The 19,888-nt window shown below is 43.4% G+C and overlaps 1 protein-coding gene across 1 annotated transcript; it reads left to right on the top strand.

Annotated features, from left to right (window-relative positions):
- The first annotated feature begins 18,570 nt into the window (after positions 1 to 18,570).
- LOC101116294 (spindlin-2) lies at positions 18,571 to 19,510 on the top strand. Its single transcript, XM_027963422.3, has one exon. It carries the CDS (start codon positions 18,571 to 18,573, stop codon positions 19,345 to 19,347), a length of 777 nt encoding a protein of 258 aa, XP_027819223.1. The 3' UTR covers positions 19,348 to 19,510.
- Positions 19,511 to 19,888: the final 378 nt, after the last annotated feature.

Genomic DNA, 19,888 nt, shown 5'->3' on the forward strand with positions numbered 1-19,888 from the left:
ATTCAGAAGGCTGTCTTTTCACCTTGCTTATAGTTTCCTTTGTTGTGCAGAAGCTTTAAATTTTAATTAGATCCCATTTGTTTATTTTTTATTTTCTTTCCAGTATTCTGGGAGATGGATCATAGAGGATCCTGCTGTGATGTATGTCGGAGAGTGTTTTGCCTATGTTCTCCTCTAGGAGTTTTATAGTTTCTGGTCTTACGTTTAGATCTTTACTCCATTTTGAGTTTATTTTTGTCTATGGTGTTAGAAAGTGATCTAGTTTTATTATTTTACAAGTGCTTTACCAGTTTTCCCAGTACCACTTGTTAAAGAGATTGTCTTTACTCCATTGTATAGTCTTGCCTCCTTTGTCGAAGATAAGGTGTCCATAAGTGTGTGGATTTATCTCTGGGCTTTCTATTTTGTTCCATTGATCTATATTTTTGTCTTTGTGCCAGTACCATACTTTCTTGATGACTGTGTCTTTGTAGTAGAGCCTGAAGTCAGGCAGGTTGATTCCTCCAGTTCCGTTCTTCTTTCTCAAGACTGCTTTGGATATTCGAGTTCTTTTGTATTTCCATACAAGTTGTGAAATTATTTGTTCTAGCTCTGTGAAAATACCGCTGGTAGCTTGATAGGGATTGCATTGAACCTGTAGATTGCTTTGGGCTATATACTCATTTTCAGGATATTGATTCTTCCCATCCATGAGCATGGTATATTTCTCCATATATTAGTGTCCTCTTTGATTTCTTTCACCAGTGTTTTATAATTTTCTATATATAGGTCTTTAGTTTCTTTAGGTAGGTATATTCCTAAGTATTTTATTCTTTTTGTTGCAATGGTGAATGGAATTATTCCTTAATTTCTTTTTCTACTTTCTCATTATTAGTATATAGGATTGCAAGGGATTTCTATGTGTTGATTTTATATCCTGCAATTTTACTATATTCATTGATTAGCTCTAGTAATTTTCTTGTGGAGTCTTTAGGGTTTTCTATGTAGAGGATCATGTCATCTTCAAACAGTGAGAGTTTTACTTCTTCCTTTACAATTTGGATTCCTTTTATTTCTTTTTCTGCTCTGATTGTTGTGGCCAAAACTTCCAGAACTATGCTGAATAGTAGTGGTGAAAGTGGGCACCCTTGTCTTGTTCCTGACTTTAGGGGAAATGCTTTCAATTTTTCACCATTGAGGATAATGTTTGCTGTGGGTTTGTCATATATAGCTTTTATTATGTTGAGGTATGTTCCTTCTATTCCTGCTTTCTAGAGAGTTTTTATTATCATAAATGAATGTTGAATGTTGTCAAAGGCCTTCTCTGCACCTATTGAGATAATCATATGGCTTTTACTTTTTAACTTGTTAATGTGGTGAATTACATTGATTGATTTGCGGATATTGAGGAATCCTTGCATCCCTGGGATAAAGCCAACATGGTCATGGTGTATGATCTTTTTAATGTGTTGTTGGATTCTGATTGCTAGAATTTTGGTAAGGATTTTTGCATCTATGTTCATCAGTGATATTGGCCTGTAGTTTTCTTTTTGTGTGGCATCTTTGTCAGGTTTTGATATTAGGGTGATGGTCGCCTCATAGAATGAGTTTGGAAGTTTACCTTCCTCTGCAATTTTCTGGAAGAGTTTGAGTAGGATAGGTGTTAGCTCCTCTCTAAATTTTTGGTAGAATTCAGCTGTGAAGCTGTCTGGACCTGGGCTTTTGTTTGCTGGAAGATTTCTGATTACAGTTTCAATTTCTGTGCTTGTGATGGGTCTCTTAAGAGTTTTTATTTCTTCCTGGTTTAGTTTGGGAAAGTTGTACTTTTCTAAAAATTTGTCCATTTCTTCCACGTTGTCCATTTTATTGGTATATAATTGCTGATAGTAGTCTCTTATGATCCTTTGTATTTCTGTGTTGTCTGTTGTGAGCTCTCCATTTTCATTTCTACTTTTATTGATTTGATTTTTCTCCTTTTGTTTCTTGATGAATCTGGCTAATGGTTTCTCAATTTTATTTATCTTTTCAAAGAACCAGCATTTGACTTTGTTGATTTTTTGCTATGGTCTCTTTTGTTTCTTTTGCGTTTATTTCTGCCCTAATTTTTAAGATTTCTTCCCTCCTACTAACTCTGGGGTTCTCCATTTCTTCCTTTTCTAGTTGCTTTAGGTGTAGAGTTAGGTTATTTATTTGACTTTTTTCTTGTTTCTTGAGGTATGCCTGCATCACTATGAACTTTCTTCTTAGCACTGCTTTTACAGTGTCCCACAGGTTTTGGATTGTTGTGTTTTCATTTTCATTCGTTTCTATGCATATTTTGATTTCTTCTGTGATTTGCTGGTTATTCAGAACTGTGTTGTTCAGCCTCCATATGTTGGAATTTTTAATAGTTTTTCTCCTGTAATTGAGATCTAATCTTAATGCATTATGGTCAGAAAAGATGCTTGGAATGATTTCGATTTTTTGAATTTATCAAGGTTAGATTTATGGCCCAGGATGTGATCTATCCTGGAGAAGGTTCCATGAGCACTTGAGAAAAAGGTGAAATTCATTGTTTTGGGGTGAAATGTCCTATAGATATCAATTAGGTCTAAGTTGTCTATTGTATCATTTAAAGTTTGTGTTTCTTTGTTAATTTTCTGTTTAGTTCATCTGTCCATATATGTGAGTGGGGTATTAAAGTCTCCCACTATTATTGTGTTATTGTTAATTTCCCCTTTCACACTTGTTAGCATTTGTCTTATATATTGTGGTGCTCCTATATTGAGTGCAGATATATTTATAATTGTTATATCTTCTTCTTGGATTGATCCTTTGATCATTATGTAGAGGCCTTCTTTGTCTCTTTTCACAGCTTTTGTTTTAAAATCTATTTTATCAGATATGAGTATTGCTACCCCTGCTTTCTTTTGGTCTCTATTTGCTTGGAATATCTTTTTCCAGCCCTTCACTTTCAGTCTGTATGTGTCCCTTGTTTTGAGGTGAGTCTCTTGTAGGCACCGTATATAGAGGTCTTGTTTTTATATCCATTCAGCCAGTCTTTGCCTTTTGGTTGGGGCATTCAACCTACTTACGTTTAAGGTAATTATTGATAAGTATGATCCCATTGCCATTTACTTTGTTGTTTTGGTTTTGGGTTTATATGCCCTTTTTGTGTTTCCTGTCTAGATAATATCCTTTAGCATTTGTTGGAGAGCTGGTTTGGTGGTGCTGAATTCTCTCAGCTTTTGCTTGTCTGGAAAGCTTTTGATTTCTCCTTCATATATGAATGAGATCCTTGCTGGCTACAGTCATCTGGGCTGTAGGTTATTTTCTTTCATCACTTTAAGTATGTCTTGCCATTTCCTCCTGGCCTGAAGCGTTTCTGTTGAAAGACCTGCAGTTATCCTTATGGGAATCCCCTTGTGTTTTATTTGTTGTTTTCCCCTTGCTGCTTTTAATATTTGTTCTTTGTGTTTGACCTTTGTTAATTTGATTAATATGTGTCTTGGGGTATTTTGCCTTGGGTTTATCCTGTTTGGAACTCTCTGGGTTTCTTGGACTTGGGTGATTATTTCCTTCCCCATTTTAGGGAACTTTTCAACTATTATCTCCTCAAGTATTTTCTCATGGTCTTTCTTTTCGTCTTCTTCAGGGACTCCTATAATTCGAATATTGGAGCGTTTCATATTGTCCTCGAGGTCTCTGAGAATGTCCTCATTTCTTTTAATTCATTTTTCTTTTTTCCTCTCTGATTCATTTATTTCTACCATTCTATCTTCTATTTTACTAATCCTATCTTCTGCCTCCGATATTCTACTATTTGTTGCCTCCAGAGTGTTTCTGATCTCATTTATTGCATTATTCATTATATAGTGACTCTTTTTTATTTCTTCTAGGTCCTTGTTAAATCTTTCTTGCATCTTCTCAATCCTTGTCTCCAGGCTATTTATCTGTGATTCCATTTTGATTTCAAGATTTTGGATCATTTTCACTATCACTATTCAGAATTCTTTCTCAGGTAGATTCCCTATCTCTTCCTCTTTTGTTTGCTTTGGTGGGCTTTTCTCCTGTTCCTTTACCTGATGGGTATTCCTCTGTCTCTTCATCTTGGTTATATTGCTGCATTTGGGGTGGCCTTTCTGTATTCTGGGAATTTGTGGAGTTCTCTTTATTATGGAGCTTCCTCACTGTGGATGGGGTTGTATCAGTTGCTTGTCAAGGTTTCTTGTTTAGGGACGCTTGTGTCGGAGTTCTGGTGGGTGGAGTTGGATTTCTTCTCTCTGGAGTGCAATGAAGTGTCCAGTAATGAGTTATGAGACGTCTATGGTTTTGGAGTACCTTGAGCTGTCTGTATATTGGAGCTCAGGTGTGTGTTCCTGTCTTGCTGGAGAATTTGCATGGTATGTCTTGCTCTGGAACTTGTTGGCCCTTGAGTGGTGCTTGCTTTCAGTGTAGGTATGTAGGCGTTTGATGAGCTCCTATCGATTAATGTTTCCTGGATTCAGGAGTTCTCTGATGTTCTCAGGATTTGGACTTAAGCCTCCTGCTTCTGGTTTTCAGTTTTATTTTTACAGTAGCCTCAAGACTTCTCCACCTATACAGCACCAATGATAAAACATCTAGGTTAAAGATGAAAAGTTTCTCCACATTCAGGGACACCCAGAGAGGTTCACTGAGTTACATGGAGAAGAGAAGAGGGAGGAGGTAGTTAGAGGTGACTGGAATAAGATGAAGTGGGATCAAAAGAGGAGAAAGCAAGCTAGCCGGTAATCACTTCCTTATGTTTGCTCCTCAGTCTGGACCGCTCAGAGATTTTCACGGATTTATTCAGGGAAGAGGAGAGGGAGGAAATAGACAAAGGTGGCCAGGAGGATAAAAGAGGGAAATGAAAAGGAGAGAGACAGATCCAGCCAGTAACCACTTCCTTAAGTGTGCTCCATTGTCTGGAACACACAGAGATTCATAGAGTTGGGTAGAGAAGAGAAGGTGGAGGGAGGAGACAGAGACAACCTGGTGGAGAAAAAGGAGAGTCCAAAGGAGTAAAGAGTGGTCAAGACAGTAATCTCGCTCTCAGGTAAAATTGGGTACAGAAGATTGGGTTTTTAAATGTACAAAATTGACAACAAATACCAAAAAGCAAAGATTAAAAATCTGTTTTTGAAGACAAAGATCTGCTTTTCTGGGTGCCTTATGTCCTCTGCCAGCATTCAGAAATTGTTTTGTAGAATCTACTCAGCGTTTAACTGTTTTTTTTTTTTTTTTGATGAATTTGTGGGGAAGAAAGTGGTCTCCCCGTCCTACTCCTCCACCATCTTAGGACTGCCCCGGATCTTTTTCTTTTAATCAAACCAACAATTGCTTAACCCTCCAGTCTTACTTTCCCTTCTCTAAGGCTAAGTGTCAGGCCCCTCTAGCCAGTTTTCCCAAGTTATAATTTGGGGGAATATTCCTGTGCACCATGACAGAGGTTTGGCTACTGTCAGTTACTTTAAGAGCAGCATTCCTTGGGGAAGTATCAGCAAGGTGATTTGATTTGTCTTAGCTTCCAGAGCATCAAGTTTTGAATGCCTTGGTAAGGATTGCATCCACTAATCCCTGGACAAAAGCCATCTTAAATTTTGCTTCTGCTGGCAATTAGGAAGTCGTGTTGCTTCTACACCATTCCAAAGCCATGAGTTACTCTGAAAGTGTATCTACTATAAATTAAATATTATTAGTTTTTCAATTGAGAAGACTCTTGAGAGTCGCCTGGGCTGGAAGGATATCAAGCCAATCAATCTTAAAGGAAATCCACCCTGAATATTCATGGGAAGGATTGATCCTGAAGCTGAAGCTCCGGTACTTTGGCTCCCTGATGGGAAAGGACCCTGATGCTAGGAAAGATGGAAGACAAAAGGAGAAGGGGCTGGCAGAGAATGAGATGGTTAGGTAGCATCAGTGACTCAGTGGACATGAAATTGAGCAAACTCCAAGTGATAGTGAAGGACAGGGTAGCCTGGCGTGCTGGAGTCCATGGGGCTGCAAAGAGGGAGACACAACCTAGTGACTGAACAGAGCAGAAACTTGAAGCCTGTGTGCCTGCTAAGTCGCTTCAGTCATGTCTGACTCTTTGGGACACCATGGACTGTAGCCCTTAAGGCTCCTCTGTCCATGAGATTTCCCAGGCAGGAACACGGGGGTTGTCATACCCTCCTCCCAAGCCTGGGTAAGAACAGAGAACTCATGCTTCTCTTTCAAGATGGTGGAGTAGAAGGGCATGTGCTCCTCTCCTCCTGAGAGAGCACCAAAACTGCAACTATGTGTTGAACGACCATTGACAGGAGGATGCTGGAGCTCACCAGAAACAGATACTTCATTTCCAAAGACAAAAAGAAACTGCAACGAGACAGGAAAATCAAAACATGGGAAAGTCAAATCCCATACCGGCCAGGAGCAGATACCACAAACTGGAGAAGAATAATTCCAAAGACGTTCTCCCACTGGTGTGAAGGTTCAGAGACCCACATCAGGCTTCCTGGTCTGGAAATCTGGCATAGGGACTTGAATTCTCAGGGAATCTGCCATTGACTGACAGCGGGATTTGATTACAAGCTTTCCAGAGCACTGGGGAAAACAGAGATGCCACTCTTGGAGGGCACAGACAAAACCGTGCCTGCCCCAAGGCTCATGGGAAAGGAGCAGTGACAGCACAAGAGACTGAAGCAGACAGACCTACTTGCTAGTGTTGCAGATGTGAGTTGGCAGTGGCTCACTGCAGGGACAGAGGCACTGGCAACAGCAGTCCTGGAAGCTTCCCATTGGCATGAGCTCTCTTGGAGGTTGCCATTAACTCTACCATAGAGCCCAAAGAGCCCCAGGGCTGGGTCGCCTTAGGCCAAACATCTAACAGGGAGGAAGCACAGCCCCACTCATCAGCAGATAGCTCAAGTTTTACTGAGCACAGCCCTGCCCACCAGAGCAGAATGAAGTTTTCACACCACCAGTCCCTCCCATCAGGAAGCTTACACAAGCCTCATAGCCTCATCTACCCGAGGGAAGACCGAAGAAGCAAGGAGAACCACAATCCCACAGCAGCCAGAACAGGAACTCCATTACAGAAAGTTAATGAGAATGAGTGATTGAACAATAATGCCTAAATCCTGGTTTTTGCTCAGTTGCTCAGTGAGTCTAACTCTTTTGGGATCCCACAGACTGTGGCATGCCAGCCTTCCCTATCCTTCACCGTCTCTTGAAGTTTGCTCAAACTCATGCCCATTGAGTCAGTGATGCTATTCAACCATCTCATCCTCTGTCATCCCCTTCTCCTCCTGCCTTCTGACTTTGCCTGTATCCGAGGGTTTTCTGGTGAGTCGGCTCTTGGCAGCAATGGCCAAAATATTGCAATGACAGCATCAATCCTTCCAGTGAATATTCAGGGTTGATTTCCTTCAAGGCTGACTCATGGGGTCTCCGTGCAGTCCAATGAACTCTCAGGAGTCTACTCCAACAACACAGTTCAAAAGCATCAGTTCTTCGGTGCTCAGCTTTTTTTATGGTCCAGTTCTTACATCCACACGTGACTATTGGAAAAACCATAGCTCTGACTTAGACAGGTCATTTTCGGAAAAGTAGTATCTCTGCTTTTTAATATGCTGACTAGGTTGGTCATAGCTTTTCTTCCAAGGAGCAAGTGCCTTTCAATTTCATGGCTGCAGTCACCACCTGCAGTGATTTTGGAGCCCTAGAAAATAAAGACTGTCACTGTTTCCCTAGTTTCCCTAACTATTTGCCATGAAGTGATGGGACCAGATCCTATGATCTTATTTTTTTGAATATTGAGATTTTTTGAATAGTTCAATTTTGATTTTATGCATGCTTTTTCATGCTCCTTTTTTTGCCATCAAGAGACTCTTTGGTTCTTTGCTTTCTGCCATAAGGGTGGTGTCATCTGCATATTGGAGGGTATTGATAACTCTCCCGGCAGTCTTGTGCCCAGCTTGCGCTACATCCAGCCTGACAGTTTGCATGGTGTAGTCTGTATATGAGTTAAATAGGCATAGTGACAATATACAGCCTTGATGTACACCTTTGCCAATGTTGAGCTGGTCTGTTCTTCCATGCCAGGTTCTAACTGTTGCTTCTTGACCTGCATACAGGTTTCTCATGAGGCAGGTGAGCTGGTGTACTATTCCTATCTCTTTAAGAATTGTCCACAGTTTGATGTGATCCACACAGTCAAAAGCTTTAGTGTAGTCAATGAAATGGAAGTAGAGATTTTCCTGGAATTTTTCTCAATCCTGGAGCAGTTGGGAATCAGCAGAATGGTCCTGCTGCCAGTTAAATATAATCACCCCTAGTTACGCATGAATAACTCTGTGACAAGCCTTTGTACCCTTCAGTTGTGCCCTGCTGCACCCTCAGACAGCAATCACCAGGTCAACGTTTGTTAATGGATACTGTTAGGAAAGTTTTTCAGCAGGGAAATTTCAAGAATCCTTAGTCTGGCCCTTTATGTCTTCCATTCCCACATAGTGAAGCCTCCAGGGCCAGGCTGACCCATCAACTGCAGCCTTCTGATACATACACCTCACTCAGCAGGGAAAAGCCTATGAACCCAACCCTGTACCTACAGATGATATTTCCTTGCCCCATATCCATGTCCGTTACTTGGCATAAAGACACACCCTGGACGGACCTGAGTTCATGCCTAATCAGAGGAGGTTTTGTCTCACTTCAAGTCTTCCCCTGTTCTCACTTGGTGCTGTACGTCAGTATAAATTTGTATGCTTGGTGATTTTGGGAGCCCTCTGCCAATCTCTGAAGGCATCCGTTGGTATCCTGGGAAGTGCACTGGGCTAGGAGTCTGAATGGAAAACTTCTATCTCTATGTTGACATGACTTTATCAAATAGGAGATTGGCAGTGACAGCTCGGTAGAATTTTAAATTCAAGTGTCTTCCTCACCTGTGTTTCCTCTCACATCTTGTGCTAATCCCCCCAGAGCACTCACTGGATGGTGTAGCCACTGTCAGATTTCTCTGAGGATTCTCTCCACTAGGTTGTGGGCTCCTTGAGATAAGGGGCCATCTTCTTCCTTGTGATGCAATTCCTAGACCCTGGCAGAGTGTCTGGCACAGGAGGGCACTCAAATATTCTCTGAATGAAGGATCTTTACTGTTTCTGTGTGAATGGATTTGGATATATAGCTATAATGAGTGATAGAATACTCAATCTCCAAATACATTAGGATAGCTTTTATTTTGGTATAAAATGCCTCCGCATGTAAAGGATAAATGTATTTGGATCTTGCTACTGATAATGTAATTTCTTTAATCTGTAACATGAGGTTTTAAAGACCTCTGTTAGTTTTAAGTATCTATGGCTCATCTCCCCCACCTCCAAACCCAACTGCCACCTCCTATACATCAATTCCACCACATGCTCAAGTAAAGACCAGGATAGGAATGACACCCCCAATCATAGCTTCTTTGTTTCAAGGGATTGAGGTGGACTGAACTGCACCTGCTCAGTCTTCCAGGAATCTTCCACAGGCCCCCTGGAAGAACTCAACCAGGAAGCACAGATGAAGACTATGTACTACACGCTTCTATTCAGCTCCAGGGATGTTTCCTTGCTCACAACAAAAATTACACTTGCTTCCTTTCTTTTTGTCCTGTCAGGTTCACCCCGACAGATATATGAAGATATCTTCTAAGTTTAAGATGTACAATGTGATAATTTAATACAGATGTATGTTGTAAAAGTTTTCCCACAATAAGATTAAGGAACACATCATTACCCTCACATTATTAGCATTTTCTTGTTATTGTCATGGTGAGAATATTAATGATCTACTCTAATAGCAACTTTGAAGTATACAAGACAGTACTGTTAACCATTGTCTCCATGCTGTAACTTAGGTCTTCGTAACTTACTCATCTTACAACTCAATGTTTGTACCCTTGGATGAGCATCTCCACATTGGCCACCAACCCCAGCCCCTCACGCCCATTTTTGTTTTTATAGTTCAATGGTATTAGATCAAGTCCCTTAAAGAAAAATAAAATAAAATTCAAAAGAGGCAAATTCTGCTTCCAGAGAGCCACAGTTTTACTGGTCATGGTGTTTTGCTCAGTTAAAACACCGAGTACTAGTGAAGGAGTAAGTGTGGGTAGTTGGTCCCCACGTTCCCAGCTTATTGCTCTAATTCCAGGGCAGGGGAAGAGGATGGAAATGACTGAGATCAGGATACATCTTTCTTCATTCATTGTTCCCCTTTAGAACACCCTGAGATGTTCAACCTGTTAAGTCCAGAATTAGACTTAAATTCATGGCTTGTGAAGAGATCAATATGTATGACCTTTGCTAAAACTCATTCTAAAAGTAAATTATTGCCAATACAGTATTGTAAAGTAAAATAAAGTAAAAAATAATAATAATAAAAAATAAAAAAATAAAAAATGAAAGTAAATTAATCAATAAATAAAGACTGTAAGGACTGTCAATACAATTTTGGCCTAGTAGGCTTTAAAAAAATTTCGGAGAACAGTGATAAGAGATAAAGGCAACATGAAATGTTTTATTGTGAGAATATTAGCCAGGTGAGCATTGTGACATCATCTCCAGTTTCAGATAATCTCCATTGTTTGTTTTTATTTGTTGTTGTTGTTGTTGTTGTTGTTTTCGTTAAAAATAAGACTGAGGTTTTTTTTAACATTACTTCACGTAATTCACCTGGGGATGCAGAGTAATAGGTGTGGTCCTGGTCAGGCCATCAAAGATATAGGTTCAGAAGTGTGTGTTTCTGTGCGTGTCTGCATGTGTGTGTGAGTGTGTGTGTAGTGAAACTACCAAGGCAGATGGTATGAGGGAATTTGAATTATATAAATCTTGCAACTTATCTTCTCACCATGCATAAGTGCATGTATCTTTTTCAGGGCCCAAATCTAACAGTCTGTGTGCATGTTTGGACTGAGCTCCTCAAGGGGACATCACCTGTAGCCCAGGGCAGGGAGTCCCTGGGAGCGAGCCGAGCTGTGACTAGGCCTGGGCGGCAGAGGGCGAATCTATGACCGAGGGGTTCTCCTCCTAAGGGGCGTCGTTCTTCTTGGCCGCAGAGACAGAAGCAGGTGTTTCAGTGGAGCTCTTCTTGATCTTGCCCTCTCCTCGTTCCTAATTCTGTCCCTGGGCGCCAGGTACTTGCCGCTGCCGGTGATGTGGGTTTTTGGGACGGCAGGATCCATAGCATGGAGGGGGCCTTTGTGGCGATTGTTGCTGGCTTCGTGCCCACTTTCGCTGTGCTCTGCCTCCAGCTCCTGCGAGATGTCTGGCGCGCTTCTTGGACCAGAACTGGTGCTTCAGCCCCTAGGGCGATTCAGCGACTCGGCTGGGGCCCCGACCCTGCCCAGGAGGCCCCTCCTGCCTTGCAGTGGGGGCGAACCCAGGCTTCTGGTCGGATGAGGGGCTGCTGGTGGTAGCCAGGATCTATGGGTGGCAGATCACAGATGGGGCCCTGCGGGAGGGAGGAAAACGCCTCAGTCGTTGGTCTTGGGAGCGACCAGGCAGAGGGCGTTAAGGCCCTGGGCCACAGTGAAGCCTTCGCCACTGCCCTCGCATTCATCAGCATCTCCCTCTGTGCTCTTGTGACCTCGCAGTGGCAACGCATGGCTGTGGATGCTGAAGTCCTGGCGGATGCTGGTGCAGTGGGCAGTGTTGCAGCTTCCCTTCAGTGGTGCACCCGCTGGCCCAGTCACGTTAGCGGCCTTGGTGCCCCGCTCACCCTGCACCACATCGAACTCCATCTCGCTGTCATCCATGCTGCCTCGGAACTTGCAGAGGTTTCTTCCGGTGATGGCCATATGGTGAACAAACACATCTTCCTCTGTATCGTGCCTGCTGATGAAGCCGTACCCTTTCTTCTCCTTAAACCACATGACAGAGCCTAGGACCCTCTTAACAATGACCTTCTTAGGCGCCTTTCCCTTGGTGCCCATGGTAGTGGCCTTGGGGATCCCATCCCCGCTGAGGTGGCCTGGGTCTAGGGCTAGGTTCTGGTCTCTGCCTCCCAAGGATGCCAGGGGTTTCCACGAGGCGTGAGGACAGCAGGAAGTGGCCATGTCTGGGAGGGTGGCCTCTCCCGCCTCACTCATCAGGTCGTCCTTGCTCTCCTTTCTCCGAGAATCAGGGGGAAATTTGTCCTTCTGTGGTTGGAAGGGTGGGAGGGGGCTCGAGCTGGAGGCAGGAGCTTTTCTCTGGAAGGTTTGTGGGTTAGGGCCAAGGGATCTCTGGATTTAGTCCGAGAGTCTTGGAGTGGCCTGTGGCGTCTCCTGGGACAACGGGGACGCTGACCAAACAATGGCTGCCATGGTGATGGTGAGCTCTCGATGGGTGGGGCTGGGTGGTGTCCCAGAGTAGCTTGAGCCGGGCGGAGGGAAGGGGGGAAAATACACTCTCCCCCTGCCTCACGCCACCACATCATAGTACCTCCTGCTTCATGGTAGAGAAGGAGGCACACTTGAAGCTCTAGGAAAGGGCCTTGAGCACCCTCTTGCTTTTTTGAGTGGATGTGAGGAGTGGACCCACGTTCCATCCCTCTTCCTTGCTTGGGGAGATTCACAGCCTTCTAAGGACACTTGCTCAATATTCACTCACTAATCTCTGGTCCTCTTCCGACCCCTGAGGAGCCCATTGTGTGGGTCAGGCATTTTGTGTCACTTGAGGCAAGATGACAGCCATGTGATTTGAAGACCAATCAAAGAAACCTGCTGTGAGTTTTGCCTGTTTGTTTTGTTTTTCTTTCCCTTCTGAAGGCTGCCAGGCCTAGAATGCTAGTGCTGAGAGGACCCTAAGGTAGTCCATGTTTACCCAGACTAGTGTTAAGTTTGTGTTAACCTAAAACAAATAGACTGCCAGGGATTGTTCCACCATAAATGAGTTTAGATAAACAGAAAATTGCAATTCAGGATCTACCACCATGCTGAGCTACATGCAAGCTTCCCTAACAGGGAGAAGATAATTCTTTCTTTGAAAGAATGGGGAGGTTAGGAAGGCTGCACTAAGCAAAGTGTCCATGGGAGACTGAGGCTTTAAAGTATGGTGGCTCTTCATTCACTGACTCCTGACAGTCTCTATTTGGCTGAGCTCTTAGCACACAAGAAGAGGAAGGCTTTCTTCTTCCTGCTGGGCTCTGATGTCATGTCTGAGGGCCCTTCCTTCTGGCCTCCCAACTCTATCTTAATGGAAGTGTCTCTTTATTAATTTTTACCTATCTCCCCTCTGACCAAAATCTTTCTCTGAAAGCGTCACTGATCAAAATTTAGATTTTTCCAGTTTCAGCAGCTTTCTGCCAACCCCCGCCCACCCTCCTTCCCTCCTACCCTCCCGCCGCCCCTGCATCCTGCCCATACCCTCATGCCAGGAAAGACCTCTCCTGGGCATAGCATCCCATGTTATAGTGAAAGTCAAGAGTTTGGAACCGTATTGAACTCACTTTAGAGTAAGAAGGAGGGGCCAGATGGAGACCTCTCAGGCACTTTTTCTCTAAAGTTCACGTTTTCAAGATCATAGACACTGGAGATCACCTGAAACATCATGCCCCCATCAGACGTTTGGCAGACAAACTTTCAAGAGAGGCCCTCCAGCATCCTCCTTTCAATGGTCGTTCAACAGCTACAGTTTTGGCGCTCTCTCAGGAGAGGAGCACATGTCCTTCTACTCCACCTTCTTGATAGAGAAGCATGAGCTCTCTGTTCTTACCCAGGCTTGGGAGGAGGGCTTGCCAAACCACTGCAGTGTTCTTACCTGGAGAATCCTGTGGATGGAGGAGCCTGGAAGCCTACTGTCCATGGTGTCCCAAAGAGTCAGACATGACTAAAGTGACTTAGCAGACATGCAGGATTGAACTTTCTGCTCTGTTCTGTCGCTAGGTGGTGTCTGCCTCTTTGCAGCCCCATGGACTCCAGCACTCCAGGCTTTCCTGTCTTTCACTTTGCTCATGTTCATGTCCATTGAGTCACTGAAGCTATGCTACTGTCTCATCCTCTGCCAGCCTCTTCTCCTTTTGTCTTCAATCTTTCCTAGCATTAGGGTATTTTCTCATCAGGTGACCAAAGTACCACAGCTTTAGCTTCCGCATCAATCCTTCCCATTAATATTCAGAGTGGATTTCCTTTAAGATTGATTGGCTTGATCTTCTTGCAGCCCAGGGGACTCTCAAGTGTCTTCTCAAGTAGAAAACTGCTGCTTCTGCTGCTAAGTCACTTTAGTCGTGTCCGATCTGTGAGACCCCATAGACGGCAGCCCACCAGGCTCCCCCGTCCCTGGGATTCTCCAGGCAAGAGCACTGGAGTGGGTTTCCATTTCCTTCTCCAATGCATGAAAGTGAAAAGTGAAAGTGATGTCGCTCAGTCCTGTCCAACCCTCAGCAACCCCATGGACTGCAGCCTTCCCAGCTCCTCTGTCCATGGGATTTTCCAGGCAAGAATACTGGAGTGGGGTGACATTGCCTTCTCCAAAGTGAAAAACAAACAATATTTAAATTTTTAGTTGATATGCTTTCAAAAGTAGCTCATGGCTTTGGAATGGTGTAGAAACAACACGACTTCCTAACCGCCAGGGGAAGCAAAATTAAGATGGCTTTTGTTCAGGGATTAGTGGATGCAATCCTTACTGAGGTATTCTAAACTTGATTCTCTGGAACCTATGGCAAATCAAATCACCTTGCTGATACTTTCCCAAGGAATGCTGCTCTTAAAGTAACCGACAGTAGCCAAACCTCTGTCATGGTGCACAAGGATATTTCCCCAAATTATAACTTGGGAAAACTGGCTAGGGGGGCCTGACACTTAGCCTCAGAAAAGGGAAAGCAAGACTGGAGGGTTAAACAATTCTTGGTTTGATTAAAAGGGAAAGATCCAAGTCAGACCAAATAGCAGTGCAGCTTTACTGGAGACTAAAATTCCCCCTCAGAGCCACTGTAACATGTGTTAAACTACTGACCAACTGATGGAATGATAGCATTTGTGAAATTCTATTGGTGGGGAACGGAGAAGGCAATGGCACCCCACTCCAGTACTCTTGCCTGGAGAATCCCAGGGACGGGGGAGCCTGGTGGGCTGCTGTCTATGGGGTCGCAGAGTTGGACATGACTGAAATGACTTAGCAGCAGCATTGGTGGGGAAACACTAACAAGGGGCCAAAAAGTGCCTACCTCAATGGATCTCAAGGTGTGAGGCCTGCTTAGCTTCGGAAAATACTGACAGTCTCTGGAGAGGCAGCAAATGCGTTCTTTCAGCAATGAGTTAAATTTGGTGTTGTTTCCCAGCCTCCAGTATTTGGTGTTTGCATTTGGGGGAGGGGGGAGGGAGGGAGCAGTTCTAATAGGTTTTGTGTTCTTGTTGCTGAGTCGCTAAATCATGTCTGACTCTTTGTGACCCCATGGACTGCAGCATGCCAGGCTTCCCTGTCCTTCACTATCTCCCAGAGCTTGTTCAGATTCCTGTCCACTGAGTCGGTCATGCTATCGACCCATCTCATCCTTTGTCACCCTCTTCTCCTGTTGCCTTCAATATTTCCCAGCATCAGGGTCTTTTCCAACAGGTGCATGGTGCTCTCCTATTCTTTCATCTGTATTTCCCTTACGGTGTATGATGTGTACCATGCTTATGTCAGCTTAGCCATTACTAGCTGTATATCATCTTTGAAACCACGTGGCCCGCTTGTCCAAAATACAGCCCAGAGAAGACTGGCTGTACTCCTCCTGGACAGTTTAAATGGCCTCAGTGGAGCATTCAGGCACCGGAAATAGGATTCCTTACAACCTTCTCCACCCTGTGAATGTGTTTAAGTCATGGTCGGTCAGAATTTGATTTTACTACACTACTTAACGTTAAATGGGCAAAAAAGGACTCCCTACTGGTCCCAAATATTAAAAGTCAAATAAGACTTTTCTTTTCATCACAGTTTTAAAACAGTGGTATCAATTTTTTAATTAAAAAATTATGTAATTTAATTTAATTTGAGGGTTATTACTTTACAATATTTTGGTGGCTTTTGCCATATATCAATATGAATCAGCCATGGGTGCACATGTGTCCCTGCATCCTGAAATGCCCTCTCACTTCCCTCCCCACCCCATCCCTCTGGGCTGTCCCAGAGCACCAGCTTTATCTATTTTGCATATAGTATTATACATGTTTCAATGTGATTCTCTCAAATCATCCCACCCTCACCTTCTCCCACATAGTCCAAAAATGTGTTCTTTATATCTGTTTCTTTTTTGCAGCCTTGCATATAGGGTCATCATTACAGTCTTTCTAAATTCCATATATATGCATTAATATACTGTATTGGTGTTTCTCTTTCTGATGTTCTTCACTCTGTAATAAGCTCAAGTTCCATCCATCTCATTAGAACTAATTCAAATACATTATTTTTTATACCTGTGTAATATTATGTGGTGTATATGTACCACAATTTCCTTATCCATTCATCTGCCAATGGACATCTAGGTTGCTTCCAGGTCCTAGCTATTGTAAACAGTGATGTGATGGACATTGGGGAACATGTGTCTCTTTCAATTCTGGTTTCCTCAGTGTGTAGGCCCAGCAGTGAGATTGCTGGGTCATATGACAGTTCTATTTCCAGTTTTTTAAGGAATTTCCACACTATTCTCTATAGTGGCTGTGCCAGTTTGCATTCCTACCAACAGCGTAAGAGGGTTCTCCACACCCTCTCCAGAATTTATTGTTTGTAGATATTTGAATGTTGGCCATTCTGACCAATTTGAAAGAATAGCATTGAATCATATACATTACCATATGTAAAATAGATGACTAGTGCAAGTTCAATGCATGAAGCAGGGCACCCAAAGCCAGTGTTCTGGGACAACATAGAGAGACAGGGTGAGGAGGGGGTGTGAGGGGATTCAGGATCTGGGAGATACAAGTATACCCATGGCCGATTTATGTTGATGTATGGCAAAAAATCATTAAAATATTGTAAACTAGTTATACTCCAATTAGTATAAATAAATGAATTTAAAAATAAAAGCAATTAAAAAATATTTTTTTTTCATCACACAATGCCTATTCTACTTATTTGGAGCTTCAGTATCAGTCCTTCCAACGAATATTCAATATTGATTTCCTTTAGGATTGAATGGCTTGATCTCCTAACTCTCAAGAGCTTTCTCCAACACAACAAGATGCTACATCTGCTTTGGATAAATTCTTATTATATCTGTGTAGTTGTATACCAAAAATGTTTATGTGTTATGTGATTGAATAGAGGTGTGTATTTAAGATTATGTATCTTTGAAAATGAATATCAGAAATACATAGAAAAATACATATGCATATAAATATGTATATGAATATAAAGGATTTCGGTACCCATATATATGTTTTGCATGAATTTTGTGTGTCTGAAAAAATGTTAAGAATGTGTGGAAAATGAAGAGGCATTCTAGCAGGGCAGCTGAAGGGTAGAGTTAGAGAGTCTGACGGGGTGAAGTTGGCAAGAACCTGCAGAGGAAAGGACCTATCATCTCCAGAGATTTAAATTTGGAAGGAAAGGAGAAGCTTGGTGTGCCTCCAAGGCAAGGGATGATATATGGCAGCATAGGGTTGAGGATAAAAGGGGTCAAACTTCATTAACAAGAAACTAAGATCCCAGTCCTGTACAGAAAGAGGGAGGAAAATACAGCATCAATAGCACTGATGAAGGCATATGTCTCAGAGGGGGCCATCACCACCAACAAGGAGGCAGAATACAACTCTGAAGACACCACTATCTCCTCACCAATCGGAGCCCCGCTCTCTTGAATTAACTCCTCCTTAAAGGATCTGCCATTCCCAGCTCCTGCAAGCACTCAGCTCATCATCTGCCTATCCTGCTTGCACACAGACTCACCGCAAAGGAAGCTGCTAGGTGTCTGATTTGCACACGTGAAGCCTGAGATCCGGGCAGTGGATGCCAGGAAAGGAAAGGCCATTGATGGGCCCCAGACAGGGAAGGGGGATGGGATGGATTCTTGCCAGAGATAAGGAGTGGAGGCAGCACCCAGCGAGGCTACAGTGGGAAGGGGGAGTGCAATGGGCAATAGGAAAGGGGCATAACATTAGGAAGCAGGCAAGATATTGAAGATGAGCACAGGGAGGCGAGGGCACTGGGGGCCAAGAAAGCGAGTGGAGGTAGACAGGGGGCGTGTGAGTAGCAGACTACTGGGGTGTTTTGAGCAGGACAACAGTGAGTGAGGGCATGTGGGTCAGGGCTGTGGAGGGACAGAGGTTTTGCAGGGGATTCAGAGTGGGCACCAGTGGCAGTGACAGAGGCTGAGGTCTCTAAACAAGGACTTAGTCTGCACCCTCTTGCAGAGTTCCTAACCTCAGGCAGCACCACTGCTGCTGTCGCTGCTGTCGCTGCTGCCGCTGCAGCCTTTCACCGCAGCCTCAGGGAACCTAGAAGGGAGAGCACTTTTAGGCACATAGACAGGATTTCCAGCATTACTGCCATGCTCATGGGGAAATTTAAGGCGCTGGCGCAGGGCACATGGAGACGTCTCTGTCGGCAGAACTTCACCTTATGGCATATTCAGTGTTCCTCTCTTATCTTCTCTCCTCCTCCTGCAGACATGAAAACCCCCAACTCACAGGAGGCCAAAGCGCAGCAAACCAGGGCTGTTGCAGGAAAGGCCACTGGGTCTGCAAACATGATGAAGAAAAAAGCCTCGCAAAAGAAGCAGAGAGGTAGACCTTCATCGCAGCCCTGCAGGAATATTGTGGGCTGCAGAATTTCACACGGATGGAAGGAAGGTGATAAACGCATCACTCAGTGGAAAGGAACTGTTCTGGATCAGGTGCCTATAAATCCTGCTCTTTACATGGTGAAATATGATGGAATTGACTGTGTCTATGGACTGGAACTTCACAGAGATGAAAGAGTTTTGTCTCTTAACATTCTTTCTGACAGGGTGGCATCAACTCAAGTTAGTGATGCTAACCTGGCAAATACCATAATTGGTAAAGCTGTGAAACATATGTTTGAGGATGAGCATGGTTCTAAGGATGAATGGAGAGGAATGGTGTTAGCCCAAGCACCGATCATGAAAGCCTGGTTTTATATTACCTATGAAAAAGACCCTGTCTTGTACATGTACCAACTTCTAGATGATTATAAAGAAGGAGACCTCCGCATCGTGCCAGAGTCCAGTGAGTCTCCTCTCACAGAAAGGGAGCCAGGAGGAGTTGTAGATGGTCTGATAGGTAAACATGTGGAATACACCAAAGAAGATGGCTCCAAACGGATTGGAATGGTCATTCACCAAGTGGAAGCCAAACCCTCTGTGTATTTCATCAAGTTTGATGATGATTTCCATATCTATGTCTATGATTTGATGAAAAAGTTCTAACTGTCAGGATAAACTTTGCCACATTTGTGAAAACAAAATTGTACGTTGTAGACATGCAAAATAATGTTACTTTTCAATGTATTGAAAGCTTTAGGGTCCATGTTGATTCAACATCTTTGCCAGCATAACTATTGTCTTGTTCTAAGAAATACAAATGTATGTGGCCATGACATGCTGTGTGTAAAGAATTTGTCACGTTGAAAAGGTTGGGTGTGTTTGGGTGGATGGAACAGGAAAGGTTGGGTGGATGGAACATGATAGGAAGAAGAAGCTGTAAAATTCAGGCTGTGAATAAATTTCAGCTAGTAGCATAATCAGCCAAATAAAAACGGAATAGGACTTAGCTGGTTTGGGCTAGGGAGAGGAGAGGAGAATGAACTAGAGATGGGCTGTAGGGAAAGGAAAAGAAAAGGTAGCTGCTTAAGAACGGATGTGGGAAGGGGCTGGAAATGGAGAGGCTCTTAAGGGGAGGGGGACCTAAGAGTGGGAGGCAGCCGACTAGAAGAGGGTGAAGGATAACAGAGAGAGAGTGAAATCTTGG

Source organism: Ovis aries, chromosome X (assembly GCF_016772045.2).
Source record: "Ovis aries strain OAR_USU_Benz2616 breed Rambouillet chromosome X, ARS-UI_Ramb_v3.0, whole genome shotgun sequence".
Taxonomy (NCBI): Eukaryota; Metazoa; Chordata; class Mammalia; order Artiodactyla; family Bovidae; genus Ovis; species Ovis aries.

Excerpts from the sequence above, each read along its gene's own strand:
- LOC101116294 (XM_027963422.3), top strand. The coding sequence starts at position 18,571 with ATGAAAACCCCCAACTCACAGGAGGCCAAAGCGCAGCAAACCAGGGCT.